Raw genomic sequence first — 23,306 nt, forward strand, 5'->3', positions numbered from 1 at the left:
CCAAAATAATGTATAGTTGTGTATGATGATGTAAGCCACTTGGAGGTGAAGGCCAAACTTTATTTTCCACTTGCACATGTGACATGTTCAGTAATCAATCAGATTCTCATCTGTTAGTTTTGTCGACTGGTGCATTTCAGCTGGTTTCAAAGAAATGTAGGTTAAAGCATAATCTTGTGTAGTTGAGTTCTTCATATAAATTGTGATTAGTTATTATATTGTAATAATATCTCAAGAAATTTCAAGAATAATTTATGAGTTAGAATAAGATTATTAAGATCTTAACTTTCTTTTATTTTTAATAATGGAATCTTGTAAGTTAAGATATATATATATATATATATATATATATATATATATAAGATTCCAAATTACTTTGTGCAATGTTATTCTGGTGTATGATGTCTACCATAATTTAGAATGAAAGAATTTCTAGCTTCAGGATTTTAGAATGTATAATAAATTTTAATATATAAGAAAGAGATTTCTTTTCATGATTATGATCTATCAGATTAATATAAAGCATTATTAAGTTTGAATTGTGATAATGTTTAAATTTATGTTTTAATTATTTTATTATTGATTTGAACATCATACTAGGTAGCTTGGTAGGGAAAGTGAATGAAAGAGATTTAAAAAAGCAAAAAGAAATAGTAATAGGCAAGTTGACAAGTTGGGTTTGATAATCATGAAAAGACAAAAAGGAGAAGTGATAAGGTTTAGTTTTAGTCCTGAACTAATGTGAGTCACGTTACAGAAAACGTATATACGGTATGCGGCTACTGGTACAAATTCTCAATTTTGACTATTAAGATAGGGATCATGTTTCTCTATCCTTCTAAAGCTGTTTAAGAATAGATTTTGACTTCAAAACTATTAGTGGGGATCGACAACATAAGATTTTTGTTTTTATTTTATTTATTTAGAGTGGAAATAAAATGGAATTATTTAGTTCGACCAAATTGTTTTGGTTTGTTTTGATATTTAAAAATATTTCAGTAGGTTTATTTTATAAACAAAGTCTTGATAAATAGGTACTAGTTATGAAATTAAAAAAAAAATTACTAATAAAATCTTTTTTTTATCATTATAGTGTAATTTTGTCACAAAATTTGTAGATTAAGTAGATTCTCATAAAAATTACAATAATGAATAAATCGTGTTTGAAATTTACTTCATATTTTAAAAAAAATGTTTATAAATTATAACTTCAACACTTTCACACAATAGTAATCAATAATAAATATAATTTTTTGTTTTTTTTTATCTTTCACACACTACAAGAAAATCATGAAATAAAAACCAATTTTTAGAAACCAAAATAATTGTTGCAATGGTAACTAAACTAGAGACTACTTTAGAAACTAAAAAAAAATTGGTTTCTAAATTAGTTTCTATTATTGTTAAATAATTTCTAAATTAGTATCAAATTAGCAACCAAGGTTTTAGAAACCAAATTTAGAAACTAAATAATTGGTATAATTAGATACCAATTTTAAAATTATTTAATAATAATAGAAACTAATTTAGAAACCAATTTTTTATTTAGTTTCTAAAATGGTCTCTAATTTAATTACTATTGTAACTAATTATTTTGGTCTCTAAAAATTGGTTTCTATATCATGATTTTCTTGTAGTGACATAGGTGGTAAACGTTGAAGATAACTTTAATTTGATTAATTTTTTGTTAATATATTGAAGTTGTGCATAACGAAGACAATTTCAATTTTTTAACAAAAACTGTGCATGACAAATGTAACATCCCTAATTTTACTCATATTTGCTAATATATTATGCATGCAATATCTAATTAACATATAAACATATATTGTTTTCTCATATTTGTATCTCAAAACAATAGATATCCCTCTTCATAGGGATTTAATATATACATCAAAAAGTTTAAAAATAAAACAAAGCCAAACATTCAATTTAAATCTATCTAATCCTTCTGCTGCTCACTGAGGAGCTCTATTACCTGCAATCTCATATGTTTCCGTGTAAAACACGATCGTCATAGATCAACAAACACAAACAAATAACATGGTAAGTTAGATAAAATTATATAGTTTCAATTTCAAAATAATCAACATCATTCATCAAGTCTCATAAAAGTTTTCAACCATCAAATGTCTATTAAATCTTTGTAATTCATCTTTCATATATCACACTTCTACGGACTCATATCACATAGACTCTTGACTCTACTTCCGGAAGACTCGTGCGTTTACTTAGACTCAGAGATCGGCACTTGTCATACTATATCACTGTGAAATCCACACAGCTATGCGCATATATAATCTCAATATCATCTCTCTCCTAGTATGACAGGGTTAACTCATATAACAGGTCAAGTTAGTTATCTTTCAAACAACTTACCCATTCATATGAACCTCCTTCGACTCTCACCACCTGAATAACTTCATCTATATGATTCCATTATCTCAGTAGAGTCAGGATATCTCCTTCTAGACGAATCCCTAGTCAATGCACATCCTAAACAATCTTAACACGGTATTTTATTTCCTGAAAATACTATGTTTTGATCTTACTTTCACATCATTGCACACTTCATTTAACACATCAATACACCCTACAATCATAACATATAATTTAACTTTCTAATAATCTAAAATAAACTATACTAAAATAATAATAATAGTAATATCCATATATGTATACAAAATTTTGGATTGATCGAAAATATTTTAGGTTGATCTAAATGACACCAGAGAGCACTAGAAACTTTGGGTTGATCGAAAATATTTTAGGTTGATCTAAATGACACCAGAGAGCACCATAAATTTTGGGTTGATCGAAAATATTTTAGGTTGATCTAAATGACACCAGAGAGCACCACAAATTTTAGATTGATCGAAAATATTTTTAGGTTGATCTAAATGACACCAGAGAGCACCAGAAATTTTAGATTGATCGAAAATATTTTTAGGTTGATCGAAATGATACTAGAGAGCACCAGAAATTACAAAGTCCATGCTATAACTGAAAATTACTCTAAATCAACTTCAAACAACCAAAAATCAACAACATTATAATTTTATAACAACAATCATATCAAATTTCACATTCAAATCTCAGCCAATTACTAATATACTTAAAACAAACAACCCTGGAAGAAAGTTTAAGACTGGTGATCCCATCACCCTCACGTCCAGATCTTCTAGCCTAGTGTTCTATTGGAAATTAAGTCAGAATTGTAGAGAGAAGGGAGAGGAAATGAAAAGAACTTTCTAGAGAGATGGTGATTCTTTTTAAAATGAAACCTGAACAACTGAATTTCTATTTATATGCCCTTTTTATTTAAAATTATTCAGGAGTCATTTAAAATATACCACTTCTACTCTAAAGTAATTTTCTAGATCCTTACAACAAAGATTTCAATTGTGCATGACAAATATGATTTCAGTGGTGAATGACAAACACGACTTCAATTGTTTTATTTTTTATATTAAAGTTGTGCATAATAAACAACATTTCACTTAAAAAATAATTGAATCGATTTCGCCCGCACGACTTCGACATATTAGTTGAAAATTAATTAAATTAAAGTTGTCTTTAACATGAAAAAGAAACAAAGTTGTCTCTAACATGCATGATTTTTAGTTTTTTAGTCTCATTTCATAAATTAGAGTTGAAATCGTATTTTATAAACATGATTCCTTTAATATAAAGTCATAAATTCCATACATAACTTATTTATTATTGTAATTTTTTCTAAATTTGTTTATTTGATAATTTTGTTACAAAATTACATTATAACATTCGTTACAAAGCTACATTAAAAAATATTTCAATAGACTTACTTGATATACAAAAAATCCTTCTAAATAGGACATTAGTTATGGAAAAGAAAAAAGTTTTCACGATTAGAATTTTTAAATTGAAAAGTGCAATTTAAAAATAATTATATGGAAAATACATTTCTATGTGTATCTTCTGGTCATTTACCAACTATTTATCTTGAAGACAATTTGTTGAAGGTACTTATGCATACACAAGTTTTCCATTATTTTATTAGTTTCTTAGTGCTTAACAAAAATCTTCTTCCAAACATTATAAAAAAAATGCTTATTTGTAAATTGTTGTTGTTGTGAAGGTATCTCTTAAAGAAACGAGAGCTTATATTTCAAATTTTCTTGTTTAAGTGTGAACCTTGTATAAACAACTTTTTTTTTTGTGTAACCTTTGTTTGGAGAGGTCTTGTGAATGGTAGTTTAGCGAATAAATATTTGAGTTGTTTTTTCTTATATATACTTTATTTAAATGAATGAGTTGTAAGATTCTCTAGTTGATTATGAGGATTTAGCCATAATTCAAAGCTTCATCGTGCAAATCTCATACCTTTACAACCTCTAACTAGGAGTTCATTAGGTAGTTGAGGCAATGGATCAAGGAGAAGGTCATATAGAGTTGACATAAAACTTCTTGCAGAATTTTGACAAGCAACTTCAAACCTTGGGGCTCTAACAACAAAATACACGGTATAGTCTAGCTTGAAGTGTCTCCTGTAATTAGGGTAATATTAAGGGAATTTGTGTTGTTGTTGATCCACCAGTGATAATTTTTTCTCCATAAGTAAATGTGAGTTGTATGTTGACAAAAATTAATCCCCTAATTGGTGGTCCTGAAGAAGGTCTTCAAAATGGCCATTATGTACATAATGTGTCCCTCCCCTATAATATAATGAAAGTCATGGCAAAGAAGGTACGTCATGGTTATATGGTTGTTCATGTGCCAACATCTGAGGTTGCTATCGTGACAAACACTCAAGACCTTTATTGCTTGGTCTAGAAATCTCATGAGGCTAGCAATGACATTTCGGTATACATCAACATTAATTTTACTACATCTTCACTAACTTCAAATTATTATTTATGTGTAACAAAAACATCAAATAAAACTTCTTATCCAAAAGAATAAACAATTGTCTATCGACGATCCTATATTCGTCGTGTAATTATGGTTATGTAAGTTCTTTACAACATTCATTCATTACCTATATGTATATGTTTTTAAGTAATTGATTATGCTTAAATAATTTAGGAATATGTTTGAATAATGTGTGAACGATGAGAAACATGACATGTATGGATTTCCAAAATCTCAACTCATTCACCCAATGGACAATAAGAAATAAAAAAACACAAATGTACATAACTAACAACTTGGTTAAAGGGTGGAAAAGAATTTATTTTGGTCAGTTTATTTATGGGTAAGTCATTTTTTTATTAAATTGGTTATAATTAACTATTTGAATATCTCTTAATAATGAATTTCCAATTCATAAATTATTTATAACTACGAATTATATCATTGCGAGATCACATTCTGGTGTGATTTTGCTCTTTGTATAAGACCCTTCATATATTTTAAAAATAGTAGATTGGTAATAAAAAATCCTTTTATCTATTACACTGACCTTAAAGAGTGTGATGTACCATAATCAATGTTCTTATAATATATATTAGTGCATACTCCTTCCAGAAAATAACATGTTAAAGGTCAATTAAGTGCAAAATCACAAAAACTCACACGAGTGTAACTAAAAATATTTTAATGATATTTTTTTTGTTCATTGCATCAAATCATTGATTTAATTATGTTTAATTTGAGTTCTAGTTTAATTTGATATATGATGATAATGCACTATAAGTGTCAAATACATCAGTTCATTAACTATTTTTTGTTTATGAACTTATGTTAAGTTGTGTAAATATGTTGTAGTTCTTTAGCAAATAAAATCGTTAGACTTAGACACACTAGACTACATCAGAACACTACTATAAAATCATTAAATAGAAGATAAGTTTATATACAAAAAATAATTGACTACATTATATACTATTTTAGATACTAAAAAAGTTATCGGTATTTAAATTAATTTCTATTATTAATAAATAGTTTCTAAGTTGGTATCTAATTAACTATCAATATTTTACAGATTATTTAAATTCTAAAGTTGGTAGCTAAAACCTTGGTAGCTAATTAGATACCAATTTAGAAATTATTTATCAATAATAAAAACTAATTTAAATATCAATAATTTCTTTAATCTCTAAAATAATATCTAATGTAGTCAATATAACAACTAATTATTTTTTATCTCTAAACTTAATTTCTATTTAATAATTTTCTTATAATAAAAATGCATAAACTAAGTATTTTTGTAAATGTCTATAACAATTTAGGGTAATTCACAAAGTAGTATAATTTTTACTATACTTAATCTTTACAACACTTTTTAATTATGTTTTTGGTAATTTATATATATTAATTAAGGATCGTTTTGGATTTAAATTATGCATTTAAGTAAATTACAAATTGATTCAAAATATTGTTGGGTCCTTCGTTTATAATTTTTTTATGTGATCTTAAGTATATTAATTCCTAATTGATAATTTTGATATTTAGTTGAATGTAAGTTAAAGGTAATCATCAAACAAAACAAACATTAAAGAAAAGCTACACACAACAATAATTCTTACTATATTATCGTTGTATGTGACTTTTAACGATAATTTTAATAAGAACTACAGTTGAAAGTCACGTAAAGCATGATTGTTGATGGTTTTAATATAAATCATTATTAAAAGTTAGTTAAAACTTAAAAAAAAATATAAATTAAAAATACACATCACGATTTGTTACGAGAATAATCGTTATCTAATATATAGAATACAAGTGTTACAATTAAAATTGTCATCATATGTAAAAATAAAATAATCATGTATTTTTGTCGTATTTGAAGATATAATAACACTTAAAAGTTATCCTCAAATTCTTTTATTTCTTAAATAACATCTATATTAATGGTATCCTAAAGCATTTCATAACTTTTTTAATAATCTTGTTTCACAACTCTCACACAAATCCTTCGGTATTATAAGTACACATCTAGAAAAACCATTCATTTTCTTAGACTTCTTTTCCTTAAAATGATAATACTTTATTTCCAACAAAAAATTAAATTTGTATGAGTTTACACTCACACCATTATATTTAAAGTGTAAAACATTGTAATTGAAATAATTAATTTTGTGAACGAAATTTTTCAGATAGTCTTGACTCAATTGTAATCAACCCAGCAATGAAATTTCAGAGAAAAAAATGTTGAAAATGAACAGATGAAATGAATTAGCAATTGAATATTTTATTCGAAGAATCTTGGATGGAATTGTTTCATTAGTTAGCTGAGTGAGTAGTATTAGTTGGTTGATTAATAATAATAATAATAATAATAATAATAATAATAATATTAATAAAAATAATAAATAGTATGGGTATGTACGAAGGTGTTATCGCTGTCATGCGGGGACTAATGTCACATCATTGCTTTTGTTGCTACAAATCATAAGATTCTTAATTTGTTACACTTATTCGTTCTCCGTCTCAAGGCTCATGTGTCACTCATCCAAAAACTAACCACCACACCACACCTCATCTCACGCAGCCCCACGCCTACAACAACCCTTTTTACCATTTCCACATTGCCTCTTCCTCTTAAACAGGAACTGACACGCCACGTGCCACCATCCCCGCGCCTGACACAGTCCCGTTCAAAGCCACAAACCCTTCCAGGATCATGCCACCTGTCCAACAAGGTTTCAGCCGGGGCCAAATTCGTAATTGCATTCATACGAACAAGGCGCTATAAGTAAGAGGGGGAAGCGCAGCCGATGAGGGAAATGAGAGAGAAAGAGGCAGGGAGAGTGATTGAATAATTGGGAGAAAAGAAATCAACAGAGTGGTTGTTTTTGGTCCAGGCAGGACCAGGGAATGAATAGAGATGAGAGGTTTTCGGCTGAAAAGAACTGAGCTAAGTGGCCAAGCCAAACGCCGAATTGGCGGCAGAAATTGCCACCGGAAGCACGTCGAAGACGGGTGAACTAACCCACCATTTTTCTTCCGTTTCCCTTCCCCAACCCAAATCTGTAAAATACCACACTTTTATATTGTAATTGGCAGCACTACTAGTAGTAGTAGAAGTAAAAGGAGTAGAATTTTTATATATTTTTATGATGGGTGAGAAAAGCAGCACCGGCGAGGCTAATAACTCCCTGCTGCTACACGGGAAGTATGAGTTAGGGCGGCTACTGGGGCACGGAACCTTCGCCAAGGTGTACCACGCGCGGAACCTCAAGAGCGGAAAGAGCGTCGCCATGAAGGTGGTGGGGAAGGAGAAAGTGATGAAGGTGGGGATGATGGAGCAGATAAAAAGGGAGATCTCGGCCATGAACATGGTGAAGCACCCCAGCATCGTGCAGCTCCACGAGGTCATGGCCAGCAAGTCCAAGATCTACATCGCCATGGAGCTCGTGCGCGGCGGCGAGCTCTTTAACAAGATCGCCCGCGGCCGCCTCAGAGAGGAGACGGCGCGCCTCTACTTCCAGCAGCTCGTCTCCGCCGTCGACTTCTGCCACAGCCGCGGCGTCTACCACCGCGACCTCAAGCCGGAGAATCTCCTCCTCGACGAGGACGGCAACCTCAAAGTCACCGACTTCGGCCTCAGCACCTTCTCCGAGCACCTCCGCCAGGACGGCCTGCTTCACACCACGTGCGGCACCCCGGCCTACGTGGCGCCGGAGGTCATCGGGAAAAAAGGCTACGACGGCGCCAAGGCTGATATCTGGTCTTGCGGTGTAATCCTCTATGTTCTCCTCGCAGGGTTTTTACCCTTCCAGGATGACAACTTGGTCGCCTTGTATAAGAAAATTTACCGCGGTGACTTCAAGTGCCCGCCGTGGTTTTCATCCGAAGCACGCCGACTCATTACGAAGCTTCTCGACCCGAACCCGAATAACCGAATAACGATTTCGAAGATCATGGAGTCGTCCTGGTTTAAGAAAGCGGTTCCGAAGAACGTTATGGGAGTGAAGAGAGAGGAGTTGGATTTGGAGGAGAAGATTAAGCAGCAGGAAGAATGCAAGTCCAGCACGATGAATGCTTTTCATATAATTTCTCTTTCGGAGGGTTTCGATTTGTCGCCCTTGTTCGAGGAGAAAAAGAGGGAGGAGAAGGAGATTCGTTTTGCAACCACACGCCCCGCGAGCAGCGTGATTTCGCGGCTGGAGGAGGTGGCGAAGGCGGTGAAGTTTGACGTTAAGAAAAGTGAGAGCCAAGTGAGGTTGCAGGGTCAAGAGCGGGGTCGGAAAGGGAAGCTTGCAATTGCTGCGGATTTATACGCCGTGACGCCGTCGTTTTTGGTGGTGGAGGTTAAGAAGGACAACGGTGACACCTTAGAGTACAACCAGTTCTGCAGCAACCAACTTCGTCCTGCGCTTAAAGACATCGTGTGGAGAACTTCCCCTCCTGAGAATCCTACACCTGCTTGAACCAACACTTCGTCTTCTTCTTTAGAGACATTCAATTCCGTTCCGTTCCGCTGTGTTTGTTTGTTTCTTATTTCTTAATTATTGTTTGAAGTCAGGGTTGAGAAATACTATTGAATTATTTGCTTGCTTCTTGTTTGGGTATCAGTCTAATGCATGTGTCGCCCTAAGCTGAATGGGCAACTGCCGAATAACAACATAATGAACAGGAATCGACATGAAGCTGTCCAGGTACATGTGATGTTGTGTTCTTGTGCTCCTGCTCCTGCTCCTGAATCATCTTGTTCTTATGTTGGCGTGATTCAATGTTTGCAAATTCATAGCCTTTCACTCTTTTTCTAAAATTTAATTTTAGTCCACTTTTACTTTAATTCGTCAAGAAACTTATTTAAGGATTAAAGGGTTCATCAAAAATCTAATTGAAGTGAAGCCTCTATTAATAAGATAACGTTAAAAATTAAAATGAAACATAAACATTTAGGTTCTTGATATTTAAAATGAATATAATATTAAAATAAAATATGTATATCATATTTAAATTAAAATTTCAGTAATATACATCAATATTTTTTAATAATAAATTTATATATAGAATAAAAAATATTAATATATATTAAGTTTTTTTTTTAATTTTAAAAAATAAAAACAAAGTGGTTTATTAATATTTTTATTAAATCGTTTTTTATTGGTTTGACCAATTTGATATGGGTATTGTGGATCATCTATTTTACATCACAACCAAATAGGATAGGAGACTGAATTTTGGTTACACCGATCCGTTTTTTAAGAACTCTAATCTAACCAAATGAGAGGAAAATGATTTTCTAATGGTTGTTGTAGTGAAAATTTCAATTTATTTTGTTCTGTAATAAAGAATATAATAGAAAATAAGTATGAAATAAAAAGTAAAATAAATCCTGAAAATGTAAAAAGTATATATATTATTTTAAATATCACTTTTGTAAATTTTGTAAAATGGTTCAAAATAAAAAAAAAGGCTTAATTATTATCTCTATAAGAAGTGATCACAGGGTTAATCAAGGATAATTTTTATAAATGAAACCTTTTAATAGTTTTGAAATGATAATGATAATGCCATATTTAAACGTAGTAGTAAAGTGGAGAAATAGGTCTTAGAAGTAGTAAGTAAAACATTTTATTTATAAAATAATATTTATACTAGACTTTTTTTTAAAAAAAAAAAACTCCTTATAAATTATGAGAGATGGAAACTCATCATATCATTTTCCATCATTTTGGAGATAAGAGCTTAATTTTTTTATAAAATCGAGGAAAATCTTCATAAGTTCAATTTTAATGGCTTCTTTCTATTTCTGTATGCATACAGGGTGCACTATTTCTGCATTCGGAAGTGAGGGTGAAATGAGGAGAAGAGAGAAAGTCATATAAATATATAAACGACTTATATATCCTCATTTTTATTCACAATATTTTCTATGAATTATTCACATTCCACATTTATATATTTTATAAACTATATTACACATATAATAAAACATAAAAAATATAATTAAATTATAAAAATATAAATACAATTATAATAAAATAAAAATATTATAGGTATATATTTATAATTAATTTATAAAATAATAATAATAATAATAATAATAATTTTATAAAAAAATAATAATAATGAATATAAATTAAATAATTTAATAATAATTAAATACACTTATTATATAATAATATTATTATTATTAATTATTATTATTATTTTATTATTAATAATAAATGTATAGTTAGAGCATATAGAATTTACAACTCCAAGAGTTCATTTCTTAAAAAAATCATTCATGTGTGGTTTAATGATCATAAATTCAATAAGGAGTTATGTAATCTAGATTATTTATCTTCTAATTTGAAGACTAAGCAAAAGGAAAAAAGTAAGAATAATTTAATAAGGGGCTATGAAATCTAGACTATGCATTTTCTAATTTGAAGATTAAACAAAAAGGAAAAAAAAAAGTAAGAATAATCTATACAAGTATAAGATGTTGTCACATAAGTATCTATACCAATGTTAAATAATCAAATAGAAGGATGATAACTCACCAACATAAACATTTAGCTTTTGAGAAATGATCCCTATGAAGCATTCATAGGTGATCCAAATGAAAGGGTGAAGGTTTCATAAACCTTTTCAAATGAACTTTACCTTTATCTCTCAAAGAGAGTTAAAGACTTTCTACGAGACATCAAACAATAAGAATTGGATGCAAGATACATAAAAAAAAACTTGAACATTTCTAGAAGAAAGACAACTCAAAGCTTATAGTATTACCCAAACACAAGACTAATGTCAAAGCAAAATGGATGCGAGAAGATCTTGCTGTTAGTTTATATTTGGACACTTATAGTTGTTTTATGATGACTTTTTAGTAATTTTAAGCTCAAATTCATTTTTTACTATTCTTTGTTATGATTTTAATTTTTCTTTATTTATTTAAAAAAAATGAGAAGATTTTGGTTCAAAATAGAACTCAAGATTTTTGTTCAGGTTAAACATCTATTCGCTTAAGCAAATGTTAGTCGCTTAAGTAGCCTAAAAGAAACTCTCACTTAAGCCAACTTCAAAGAAATCTAAGCAGAGATACATGATTTGCACTCATCAACTTATCAATCATTAAGGTTATGTGTATTTTATCGTCGTTACTATTGTTATTGTTTGACCTAAGGAGACACTCTAAGAGTGTGAGTAGTGCAAAAAAAACTCTACATAAATTGCTATAAATTTAGGACTAGACAACATACAATTTTGTACCCAAAATAATCGTATACCAGTAAGACACGTATTTATGTAATACTTAAAATGATAGGAGGATATTGATGAACTAAAGAGGTGTTGGTGAATCCAAAAACCCATCAATATTAAAAAAGGTTGGTAGAAGCACGTATAATTGGTGTGCCATTCAAGAAAAAGAAAAAAAGTTGTAGAGAAAATAGAAAATGGATTAATATAAAGAAACACCTCACCTTTATTGATAAAATACCAAAATATAAGTGTAAGAATGATTCAGTACTTGAAAAACTTTTGAAGATAAAATTATTTCATTTTTTAGTGATTTATTTCTAAGTAATCTTTCATTCCACTGATTTTTTTTTTCTCATCTCTTTCTTTCTTTCTTTTTTCCTCTCTCAAAGGGGCATAAATTGTTAAAATTATACCTAAAATATTATTTGGATGCTCGATTTTTCTGGCAATCTTGCCCTATATTTTTTCCTCTGGCCTGGTCAAATATATTTACATAAAAAGCAATGAAGTAGACGGTAAGATGCTTGTGGCAGTAATGCTCATGTGTGTTGCCGTGTTTCTTTTGAATTACGAATCAATGTCAATCTTTATCTTAAGAAAACAACAAAAGGACTGCATACTAGAAAAATAAAATTGTTGAATTATAATTAGTAAATAAAATAATTTTAATAATTATAAAATTTGCAGAATAATAGATATTTTTAATACTTTTATTCTTTTTTTTCTTTTACTTAATATTTTATTTATTTTAAGGTATATTATTTTTGAACTAAACGTAATGAGTTTGTGTAATTTATGTGGTTGAGGTAGTAGATACATTACAGGAGCCAAATTCAGTCTGTATTATTATGAATAGCAGACTAATTTGACTAAGAAGCCCTATTTGGGTTGATGGTGGGCTTGTTCCAAAATTTCTCAAGTATAATGTTTTGAATAAACTTTGACATGCTTACTTCACTATGAAGTGATGGTACATCTATCTTATGTAGTCATGTCAAAAATAATATATATAATAGGTATGGAAGAGAGAAAACAAACTCAAAGGAATATCAACCTAAACTCATAAAGATCAAGATAACAAAAACTAGAAAAACGTGTTTTGTTCCTATAAAAGTCACCCCAAGGAAAATTATAAGATCAAGTCTATTTTGTAACAATAAGATTACTTTGACACTTCTAAAATAAATACTTCCACCTAACAATCAACTTTAATAATATACTAATATATATTATAATTTTTGTCTTTTAATAATATCAAATGAATGTATTTTATTTTTTAGTGGGGTCAGAATATCACCATTTATTTTGTAAACTAAAATCGGTAATTTTGTCTCTTCTTCTCTCTTCCTTTTACAAATGGAAAAAAGACATCTAGATGAACAATTATAGCATGTTTCTAACACAATTTAAAAAAAATATATTAATTTTTTAAACACTTAAATTTATTGTATAAATTTTTATTATGATTACAAAAATAAGAAATTTTTTTTTTTGTTAAAACTGTTAGGAGGTTGTATACAACTAAGAGGAGAAAGTGAGGATGAAAGGAAAATGAGAATGAAACTCGTCTTTCTTCAAATAGGGAGATGAATCAAAGATATTTTGCATTTTCACAACAGAATTCACTTTATTGTTACAGTTTTAAAATTGAATTTGATATTTCTTTAACAATATTTTCCATATTTTTGTAAGATCAGGACTAAGCAAAGTGAATTTACTGTTTTTTTATGAAATATCTTTACGATCTTAGAACAAAAACATATTCGACTGGAAAATCTTAGAAAAGCATGGTACAACTATTTTGCCACTTCTACTCTTAATCCCCTACACATCCACACTTTCACAAAATTTCGAACATCCTCCCTATGTGATGTAGCCAAATAGAGCATTTTTCAGTGCATTAACTTCTGTCTTCATAATGCTCTCTTCTTCACTCTGAAGAATGCATATAGATGGACGTTTACATGATTCATTCAATTAAGCATTTCTTGTTCTGGTAAAGCAATTTCACAATTTTTAATATCTCTGCATGAAGAGTTTAGTAGAAGATATGCATTTTTTTGTCAGTGGACTATCACAAATGGTTTTTTAATTTAGACCACGATAACTGACTGATAATGCAAGGCATTCATATTCTCCTCGATTTGTTGAGCCGAATAACTTGATTGTGGTGTTAATCTCCACACCATATAAAGGAGTTGTTTTAACATTAGGGGCTTGCATTTTTAATTTGGTTTCTCAGATTTGAAGACTGACTAGGTTCACAATTTTTTCTGATTTACATTCATGTTGATTTCGTCCAATATTTTAGGTAACAAGACAGATTGAGCATCAGATGCAATGAGTAAATAAAACGCATCAGCTACAAAATCACAAATTATTTGAACAATAATGACCTGCAGATAATTAAAAATGTTCTGATGATTAATCCTTTTCCTAGTTGGAAAAACTAATCCTTTTCAATTCTAGCTTGAAACAACTAACATTTGACAGTGGAATCTTCTACTCTTTTTTCCATTCTTGTCTAGGATAAGAAATAAGTACATGGGCACGACAAGTATCCTGCATATAGGTTCTTTGGTTTTCTTATTCCCTTAAATGACATGTGTGCTTGGATAAGTGTGTTATTTTAAATTATTAGAAATGTTTAACTCGGACTGTACTAATAATAAGTGTGTTATTTGTTAATATAAATAGAACACAAACAGAAGAGTGAATTAATGTGGATTAATAATAACTGTGTATTTGAGGGTGAGACTAGAGCAGTGGAGAGAGAGTGAAATGACCTTTGATATAAAGGCAGTATGTGGGTTAAAATCATGTTCCTTACCTATTCAAAACACATACACCCCACATTAATCAAATGTCACCGCATGAAAACAATTCATTTTAAATAACTATATAGTTTGGATGAAGATGAATATTAAGTTGAAGTAAAACCAAATTGTGGTGTATGATTGATGATGTGAGGGAGGTTGAATCCATGGGATAAGTGTTGTTGCCACTGTCAACTAGTGAGTGAGTCACCAAACACAAAGAAAGCACGAGATGCTTCTACTCTTTGGAACAAACAACACAACCACTGTCATGGCCAGCACTCCGTTCATGGGCTAAAAGAATCAGTCTTGGGCTCTGCGTTGATGAGAGAATCATTTTAGGTAAGGAAAATGGTTGTTTCTTCCTGCATATAACTCAGGCAAAAAGACCATTTTGTTTTTAAAAAATAGATTTTGGATTCTACAAATCTTCAAATGTATTTTTTTTTTCTATTTACACCTTTCGAATTGTAGATCAAAAAAGTATTTCCAAATTCAGATTTTTTTTAAATACATTCCAAATTACAGAATTGGGAAAGTTGTCATGGATCCAGAAATACCTTCTGAATTCTATAATCCAAAAATATTTTCTAGATTACATATTTTAAAATTAATTAAAATGTATGTGTATCTTTCGGATTGGACAATCTAGAACTTGCTCCTAGATTCGGATAAACATTCTGGATTACATATCTGTAATAGAACATTACATTACAAATTGACTAATCTGGAACGTTTTGTTTTTTTAGATTCAGGAACAAGTTCTAGATTGTACAATTTGAAAGGTACACACATTTTAATTAATTATGGATTATGTAATCCAAACCATATTACATAATTTGGAATACAAACATCACACTAGAAACTGTATAGAGACCAAAAACTCACTGTAGACGCACACCTCTAACTACCACGACCACCATGAACCACTACTAACCACCTTGCAACTCAACATTAGAGCAACCAACCCCCTCACTTTCACCAATGTCTTCATGCATCAACACCACTAACCTTCACAACCTAAACTTCATATATTTTAACTTTTTACATAAGGGCCTTTTTGGAATACAAAAACTTATACGGGTGTCACAAGAACGTATGGAGGTGTAGGAAGAAGCAACCAATGCAAAGTTTGGGCTAGGATTTTGCTTTTTTTTGGACTGAAAGGAAAAAAAATATCATGAAAAAGACACATTTCAAGAAAGAAAAACACAAAAAAATATATAAAAGTTATCTCAAACAATAAAATCAATTTAAAAGAAGTTCTAAATCATTTCTAAGAATTGAGATATGCTCTACAAGTTTGAGAAACACTTATTGGAGTCACTTTATTGAATCAATGGTTTCAAGATTATAAATTGAGCAAATTACATTGTGATCAACTTTGTATCTTTTGTTCTTATATTCTCCTACAACTTGTCTTAATGATATAGTTGCTTTTGTACAATTTCTTTGGTGTATTTGATCTTTACTATAGTTATCAAGGATGCTTTTTGTGATAGGATTGCATAAGTGGTTGTAAAAGATCTTATAAGGCTCAAGACCTTGTTATGCATATTGAGTTTTCTTGTATTTTTGAGTGGTTCTTGTAAAATTTGAAAATATATTGAATTTGTCTAGTAAAGATTACTGGACAACTAGATTGAGCTCTTGTGATAAACATCGCATCTCAAATATTTGTAAAACTTATTTTACAACCTTGATAAATTTGATTTAGTGAAAATTAATCATATTTTTTTGCAAAAATATATCATATCTTAAATCACTTTCCTCTTGAACTCAGAATATATTTCTAACACTTCAAATTTGTATCATCAATATTTGTCCTTGCTGGCACAAAATCTATTTTACGTCTTCTTTAAATAAACTTTGTTGTTTGTCATGACTATTTTCTATCTTACGGCATTTTGATATGAAGTAATCAAGATTCTTGCATTCATAGCATACATCCTCAGTCCTTTCGTTTTTTAAATCCGTAACTGGTTGAGGCAAAATGTGTTTTCCTCTAAAATCATCTTTCTTTCTCCACTTCTTATGCATCTTCTTAGAGATGAAGGATAATTCTTCTTCTTATTCACATTCATTGTCATTCAACCTACAAAGCCTTGTTTAGTAATCTATCTTGTTGAAGCTCTATTTTATGTACCTTAATATTGTGTAAGTCTTTAGTCGTTCTTATCGTGGTTACCTTTAATTGTCTAGGTAAACTTGTTAAATAATTTGATCATCGTTCTTACCGAAAATAAACTCGAAGAATATTGTGGTGAGAGAATTGGTATTCCTCCACGAATAAGCTTTCAAGAGGCCACCAAATAGAGGAGAAAGTCCAACAGAAAAGAATATTTGGTACTTAAGTCCGTCAGAACACTAAAAATGATAATGGGCACGTCAAATGTAAATTTATTGTATTAGATAGAATGTATTTCCTGAATAATTTACCTTTTATAGATGATTTGAATAGTAACCATAAGATAGAAGTTACAACAATAATAATGGTTCATAAATAGATGCTCATCCATTATGTTTCATTGAATTCACCATTAACCTTATGATATAGCGTTCAATTATAGTCACTTCACATTCAAATAAGTACTTCGTATGTTCTCATTTTTTTTATCCATATTGAAGACTTCAAATGATAGATAATGTTTAATTACACTTTACTGAGTCTTTAATAAAAGTCGAATTTCAAACCAAAGTAAAATTATAAGTAAAATACAAATTAAACATACTATACCACGAGTCCATGAAATAGTAAAAGAAAATGTAAAATTATTTTTATGAACAAGAGTGAGAATGAGTGAGCGACTACACAGTTCTTCCCAATATAACATATCCTTCATTTGAGATAAAAAAAATTCAAAACTAACTTTTAGAAATATTTTTAAACGACTAAAATCTGTTCTTTATAAAAGATAAGATCAACTAGTTGTTGGAATTGCTTTAAAAACTATTTGAAATTCAATATTTATAAAAGAGAAAGATAAATCAATTTGAAGATGGTGACGATAACGAGCATCAAGTCTTTGAGGTTCATGTTACGTGATTAGACAGTTCTTTGAAACTGACGAAGAAGCCAAAAAAGAACTCCTAATGCAGTAGCATAATTGAAGGCTTCATTCATAATAAGAGTTATAATGAATTGGAACGCATTAGAAAAATGAAAAGGCAGAGAGTACAGAGACAGACGAAGTTGTTATTTAGACGGAAATGCAAAAAGGAAAAAGAGAAGGAAGTACACTAAAAATTAAAAAACAATGAACAAAAGAAAGGCAAAGTGACAGATAATAATAAAGAAAAAAAAAGAGAAAGAGAAAAAGAAGAAGGAGATGTAGGTGATTGGCATGGTTGAAAGTTAGCCTCAGCCAAACAAAGTCTAGGTAAATACGGCGTCGTCGAGTCGACCCCTCCGTATCCCTGACGCCTTATTTTCGTAGACTTTAACGGCTCTTTCTTATAAAAACACACGTCATTTTCTGTCCTTTGCCACTTTATGTTTTTTTTTTTTTTTTGTCTATTTCACACCAAAAGTCACCCAAACGCCGTCTTCACGGCTTCGAAACGGAGGCAGCATCCTTGACGGCGCCGTCGTTGCCCACCACGGCAGACTGCACTGTCAGAACGGACATGCTCGGAGAGGACGGGCCTTCGCCGTTAGACGCGACGGCGGGGTTGGCGTGTGTGCCGGGGGCGGCGTTGGTGGGAGTCTGGGTGCTGCCGGAGGCGGCGCTGATCAAGGGGTTCCTGGTGTGACATGTGGCAGTGGAGATGGCAGTGGCAAGGGAAATGGGCATGAGGCACAGGCCCTTGCCTTGAAGGTACTGCATGGCGGAACCCATGTCTTCCTCCATCAGCTTCGCTACCTGGTGCTCCGTCATGGTCAGGCTGTCATTTGAAGCTGACGCTGTCGTTTGGTTATGGTTGCTGTTCGAGTTGGGCGCGAGGGCCACGCCGCCGTTCGCTTGGATGCAGTCACCGCCACCCTGCAAACACAAACCGTCACGTGACCATGGGGTTTTGACGGAAAGTAAAAAAGAAAGGGGCGTTGTGTGTGAAAGAGAGAGACAGAGGGGAATCTGAGAAAGTGGGCACGCGTGCTGCTTTTGGATTGTCGTTTTGTGGTGATTGAGAATTTGAGTATTGAAATAAGCCAAAGCGAAGTGAAATGTTGGGTGGGTTGGTGGGGATGTGGGAAAGACTCATCTGTCCCACATTTTGATTCATGGTGCCCACAGTGTTCCACATTTTCTTCATTACTTTTTTTTTTCTTCTTATAGAAACCCTCTCATGTTTTTCTTCAATTTTACCCTCTCAAACTTTGCTTCATTATCATAGTACGGCTACCTAATAATTCTAGAAAAAAACAAGTTTTCTGCTGTGAAATTTGTGGTGGGTTATTATCAGAGAGTGAATGAAAATGGAAAAGCAGTTGTACAATAATAACCTCAGAAGACATATCAGCAACAAGGGGTGCGACAGCAGCTGCACCGCCCAATCTGCTCATGCTCAGAACCTGTAACCCAAACAATGACACGATTTATTTATTTATTGACGACAGAGGAGAGTGGAATTTAATAACCATAAGTCCATACTTAAAACCTGTAATAATTAAATAATGAAGTCGATGATTAAAATATGCAATTACTTGATGCTGATGAGGAATAAAATCAAATTAAGAAATAGTAGCAGAAGAGTGAAACCCGGGAAGCGCACCTTGACTTGGAGCTGCAGGAACTTCACGTAATCGATGATCTCATCTAGCATGGACGCCTTATCTGTCTGTCATTCCACAAATCAAACTAATATTTCAATTAGGGATTCACCATTTATTCTAAACATACAATAATAATAATTATATTAACATTGTTCTTTCATATGTTATGCCTAGTCTACCCCTCCATATCACTCAGAAGTCAGAATAGCAACCCTTCTTGGTCCCTACCGTGACCAGTGATCACTGTGCGAAGTGGGTCCTAACCCCTCTGCAATCCAGCTTGGTATGTTAAGTACGCACGGAATCGTATGATGAGCAGGCAAGACAAACGCTTACAGCACCTCCGGAGCGCGACTTTACCAACTATTCTTTTCTTTCCAGTTTCCATGTAACATTGACATGGAAATACACGACAGTAACATCAAAACAACTAACACCTAATATATTCCATGGAGATGACCCATTTGTCCCACTACACACCAAAACTACTGTTACTGTGTTGCAGAAAAAGTCCTCATCGTGTGGCCGATTATTGTGACTTCCGTTTCACTTTCTTTTATTAAACTCAAATTAGATCCATAAATATTATAATAAACAACACTGAGGATGGGCATTTACCTTGTTGGCATTGGGAACCAGTTCCTGTAGGGCTTTCATTCTCTCTGCGATTCTCTCCCTTCTTAACTGCCACAAACAAATCCAAACAACTCATAGTAACAAAAAGCTAATGTTATTACTGTGGCCTCTCCCTTTCTTTATTTTCCTTAATTCATAATTTATAAACCCTAACCATGGAGCAGTTTGTCCATCTCATAGTTTATTCACCTATTGAACAGAGCCTGAGTTGCTATAAACATAACATATTCAAAGTCTAAGAATTAAAGAAAGCGTAATGGAGCCCAATATTATTCAATTTGTCACTTATAACTAACAGTTCTATTGAATAATAATGGATTAGGATTGTCTACCAAAAGCGACGACCTGAAACTATTGGGCTCCATTACCTAAACCTGTTATTAAATGAAGCCAAGAATTAAAGCCAGAAAGAAAAACAGTGTGTACCCTTTCAGCGATGCTGTGTGGGTCCGTGGCCTGACCTCTCCTTGCACGAACCCTCTGCCTCGGCTGAGCCGGCGCGCCACTCGCCGGAGCTTGGTTCGTCGCAGCCCCAGCACCCGGCGCACCAAAATTCTGTCCCTGTATCGGATTCGAACTTCCCTGTAAATAAAACACGAATAACCGTCAACAATTCACAGCGAAGCCAAACAACAGTAATTATATTAAAAGATATTAAAATGACAAACGCAAACCTGAGGATGTTGAAAATGCTGAGCCTGGTTGGAGGCTTGACCTGCGCCATGCAGAGATCCGGCGAAGCCGTTGTAGAGAGCTTGCACTGAAGTGTCACCACCCTAGGAAAATGAAAAAAAAAAATCAGTGCAGTTTAGAAGAAGGAAAGGGAAAGTTTACGGTTGCAGCGGTGAGAGAGGAGTACGGGATTGGGGGATTTGAAGGAGGAGGCGTCAACGACGTCGTTTTGAGGTAAGGAAAGCGGCATGTGAAGGAGCCGAGAGTCTCTGGACATGAGGAGTTGGTGTTGGATTATGAGAGCTGCGGCAGCGTCTTTGGTTGTGGAGGCGCTGATCTGGTGGTCGCGGAACTTGGAGGCCAAAGTGGAGGGTTCGTCGTAGGGGAAAGCGACATTGTTATTGGTGTTATTATTGTTGTTGTCGTTGTTGGAGGGAGTGGTTTGGTCGGAGAGGTTATTGGGGTCCCACAAGGGCTTGTTTGGGTTGAGGTCGGGCCAGGAGGAGAACATTTGGTCGAGAAAGTCATCCTGAGAGGTTGGGTCGAAGTGAGGGAGTTGGTGTTGGAGTGGTGGTTGTTGGTGGTGGTGGTGGTTGTTCATGTGTGAATTCTGGATCTGGTTGGTGGTGGTGTGGAGGTCCTGGAGGGAGATTTGGGAAGAGTTGAAGAGTGCGTTGATTCCTTGCATTTCTCTGCTACAGGGCTGCATAATTACCAAACACTGATAACACAAGACTCTAGCAGGTCAATATCCTTTTATGCCAACACTGAGTGAGAGAAAGAGAGAGAAGAAGTGGGAATGGAAATAGCATTGTGTTTGAGGGGTTTTCGGTTTAGGCCTTCAGAATCGGAAGCCAGTTATGTTTCTCTCTACTGTGTCTATCCAACTTTCTCTTTTCTTTCTTTCGATTTCATATTTTTAAATACCAGAAGATGAGCCGTCTCCTAACAAATTAATTAAACCGAATTAATCTTTTTTTCTTTACCCTAATTACTTCTAACAAACTTCTTCACCTCAAAGACCAGGTCTCAACATCACTTCTACCTTTCTACTTTTCGATTCTGGTTTATTCCAGTATCTCAAAAGTTCTAAATCTCTTAAAAGTTTAGGTTACTATATAGTTTTTTTTTATCACCAAAATAATATAACTTTATACTAATCGATTTACATAAAATAAAAATAATCATTACAATCTATTTACTATCACCTTCAACTACAAAAATTATTATAAAAGATTCTCCTTCAAAGTCAAGATTCTTCTTTAAAGCCAATAAATACAGCCATCAATTATACAACCTAATAGTTACTACTCAGGTTTATAAACACTTTTTTTTTTCATTAATCTACTAAGAAAATGTTTTTAGGAACAAAATTTTAAAGCCAGCCACCGATCAAGTTTGACCCTGATTTATTATGCTAATATACTTAAAGTTTTAACATTTTAGGTTATTTCCATTTTTTTTTTCTTATCAGGAGACTTATCCTCGCGTAGAAAATTTTTACATCACTTAAACATAAAAATCAAGAATAATTTATTTATTTACACTATATTTTCTTAATTCAGAAACATTATTTAAAAAGTACACTGTACAAAAAATATTGAGTTTTGAAACATATAATCCTTCAAAGGTGATAAATAGTAATACAAATAAAATAATATATATATATATATATATATCACTTAATTAGATTGAATAATTTTAATCGGGATTACTCAAAGAGCACTGTTTAATGATGATCCAGATGGAGGTGCATTGTCTTATAAATTTAAGACAAATATTATTTAAGTAGAAAAAAGGAATATTTTAATTTACAGTAATGAAAATATTTAACCTTGTTCTTTGGAATATTATCAAAGGTTGGCAATGCAGTTTATTTTTTTAAGAGTTTATTATATGTGTGCTAAGTAAAAGTATTTACTCACTCTTTAATTTATTATTTGACACACTCTCAAGGAAAACCTCATTTGAAAAGAAGACATTAAGAAAGAAAAAGTGGACAAAATAATAATAAAATTAAATTCATTTACACGGGGCATCCACACAGGTTCCAGGCAGCATACATTCAATTTTAATCCTATAAATATGAATTTTCATAAACTAGTAATATACTGTTTTTAATTGTAGAATGTTTACATAATTTTTATTTAAATATCATTTTAAAGTTTAAGACAATACTAATTATTATTTTATTATTTTGATTTTGACTTTGATTTTCAATATATTTTAATTAATTTATGTTTGTATATTTATTGTGTTGTAAAAATAATAAAATTAAATATTAATATTAAAAAGTAAACTTTAAATATAATTGATTTATTAGGTTAGATTCACACACTTTTATA

At 31.9% G+C, this 23,306-nt stretch overlaps 2 protein-coding genes across 2 annotated transcripts; one reads left to right on the forward strand and one right to left on the reverse strand.

The window, feature by feature from the left end:
• Window positions 1-7,310: 7,310 nt before the first annotated feature.
• Window positions 7,311-9,694, forward strand: LOC137820211 (CBL-interacting serine/threonine-protein kinase 6). The gene has a single exon (XM_068624150.2). The coding sequence runs from the start codon at window positions 8,037-8,039 to the stop codon at window positions 9,351-9,353; it is 1,317 nt and encodes a 438-aa protein (XP_068480251.1). The 5' UTR covers window positions 7,311-8,036; the 3' UTR covers window positions 9,354-9,694.
• An 8,421-nt stretch (window positions 9,695-18,115) lies between these two features.
• Window positions 18,116-22,061, reverse strand: LOC137820293 (bHLH transcription factor RHL1). Its single transcript, XM_068624283.1, has 7 exons — window positions 21,149-22,061; window positions 20,964-21,065; window positions 20,716-20,871; window positions 20,272-20,337; window positions 19,653-19,718; window positions 19,384-19,452; window positions 18,116-18,922 (listed from the first exon to the last, which is right to left on the reverse strand). Exons 1-7 carry the CDS (start codon window positions 21,668-21,670, stop codon window positions 18,488-18,490), a joined length of 1,416 nt encoding a protein of 471 aa, XP_068480384.1. The 5' UTR covers window positions 21,671-22,061; the 3' UTR covers window positions 18,116-18,487.
• Between the last annotated feature and the right edge of the window lie 1,245 nt (window positions 22,062-23,306).

The sequence above is a fragment of the Phaseolus vulgaris genome, chromosome 9, assembly GCF_051622355.1.
Source record: "Phaseolus vulgaris cultivar YP4 chromosome 9, ASM5162235v1, whole genome shotgun sequence".
NCBI classification, from domain to species: domain Eukaryota; kingdom Viridiplantae; phylum Streptophyta; class Magnoliopsida; order Fabales; family Fabaceae; genus Phaseolus; species Phaseolus vulgaris.

Bases quoted from the DNA above. Each gene is read 5' to 3' on its own strand.
- LOC137820211 (XM_068624150.2), top strand. From the start codon at position 8,037: ATGATGGGTGAGAAAAGCAGCACCGGCGAGGCTAATAACTCCCTGCTG.
- LOC137820293 (XM_068624283.1), bottom strand. From the start codon at position 21,670: ATGCAGCCCTGTAGCAGAGAAATGCAAGGAATCAACGCACTCTTCAAC. The intron at 20,872-20,963 runs GTTTGCGTTTGT...TTTTATTTACAG, and splicing joins AGCATTTTCAACATCCTCAG to GGAAGTTCGAATCCGATACA. The intron at 20,338-20,715 runs GTACACACTGTT...TGTTTGTGGCAG, and splicing joins CACACAGCATCGCTGAAAGG to TTAAGAAGGGAGAGAATCGC.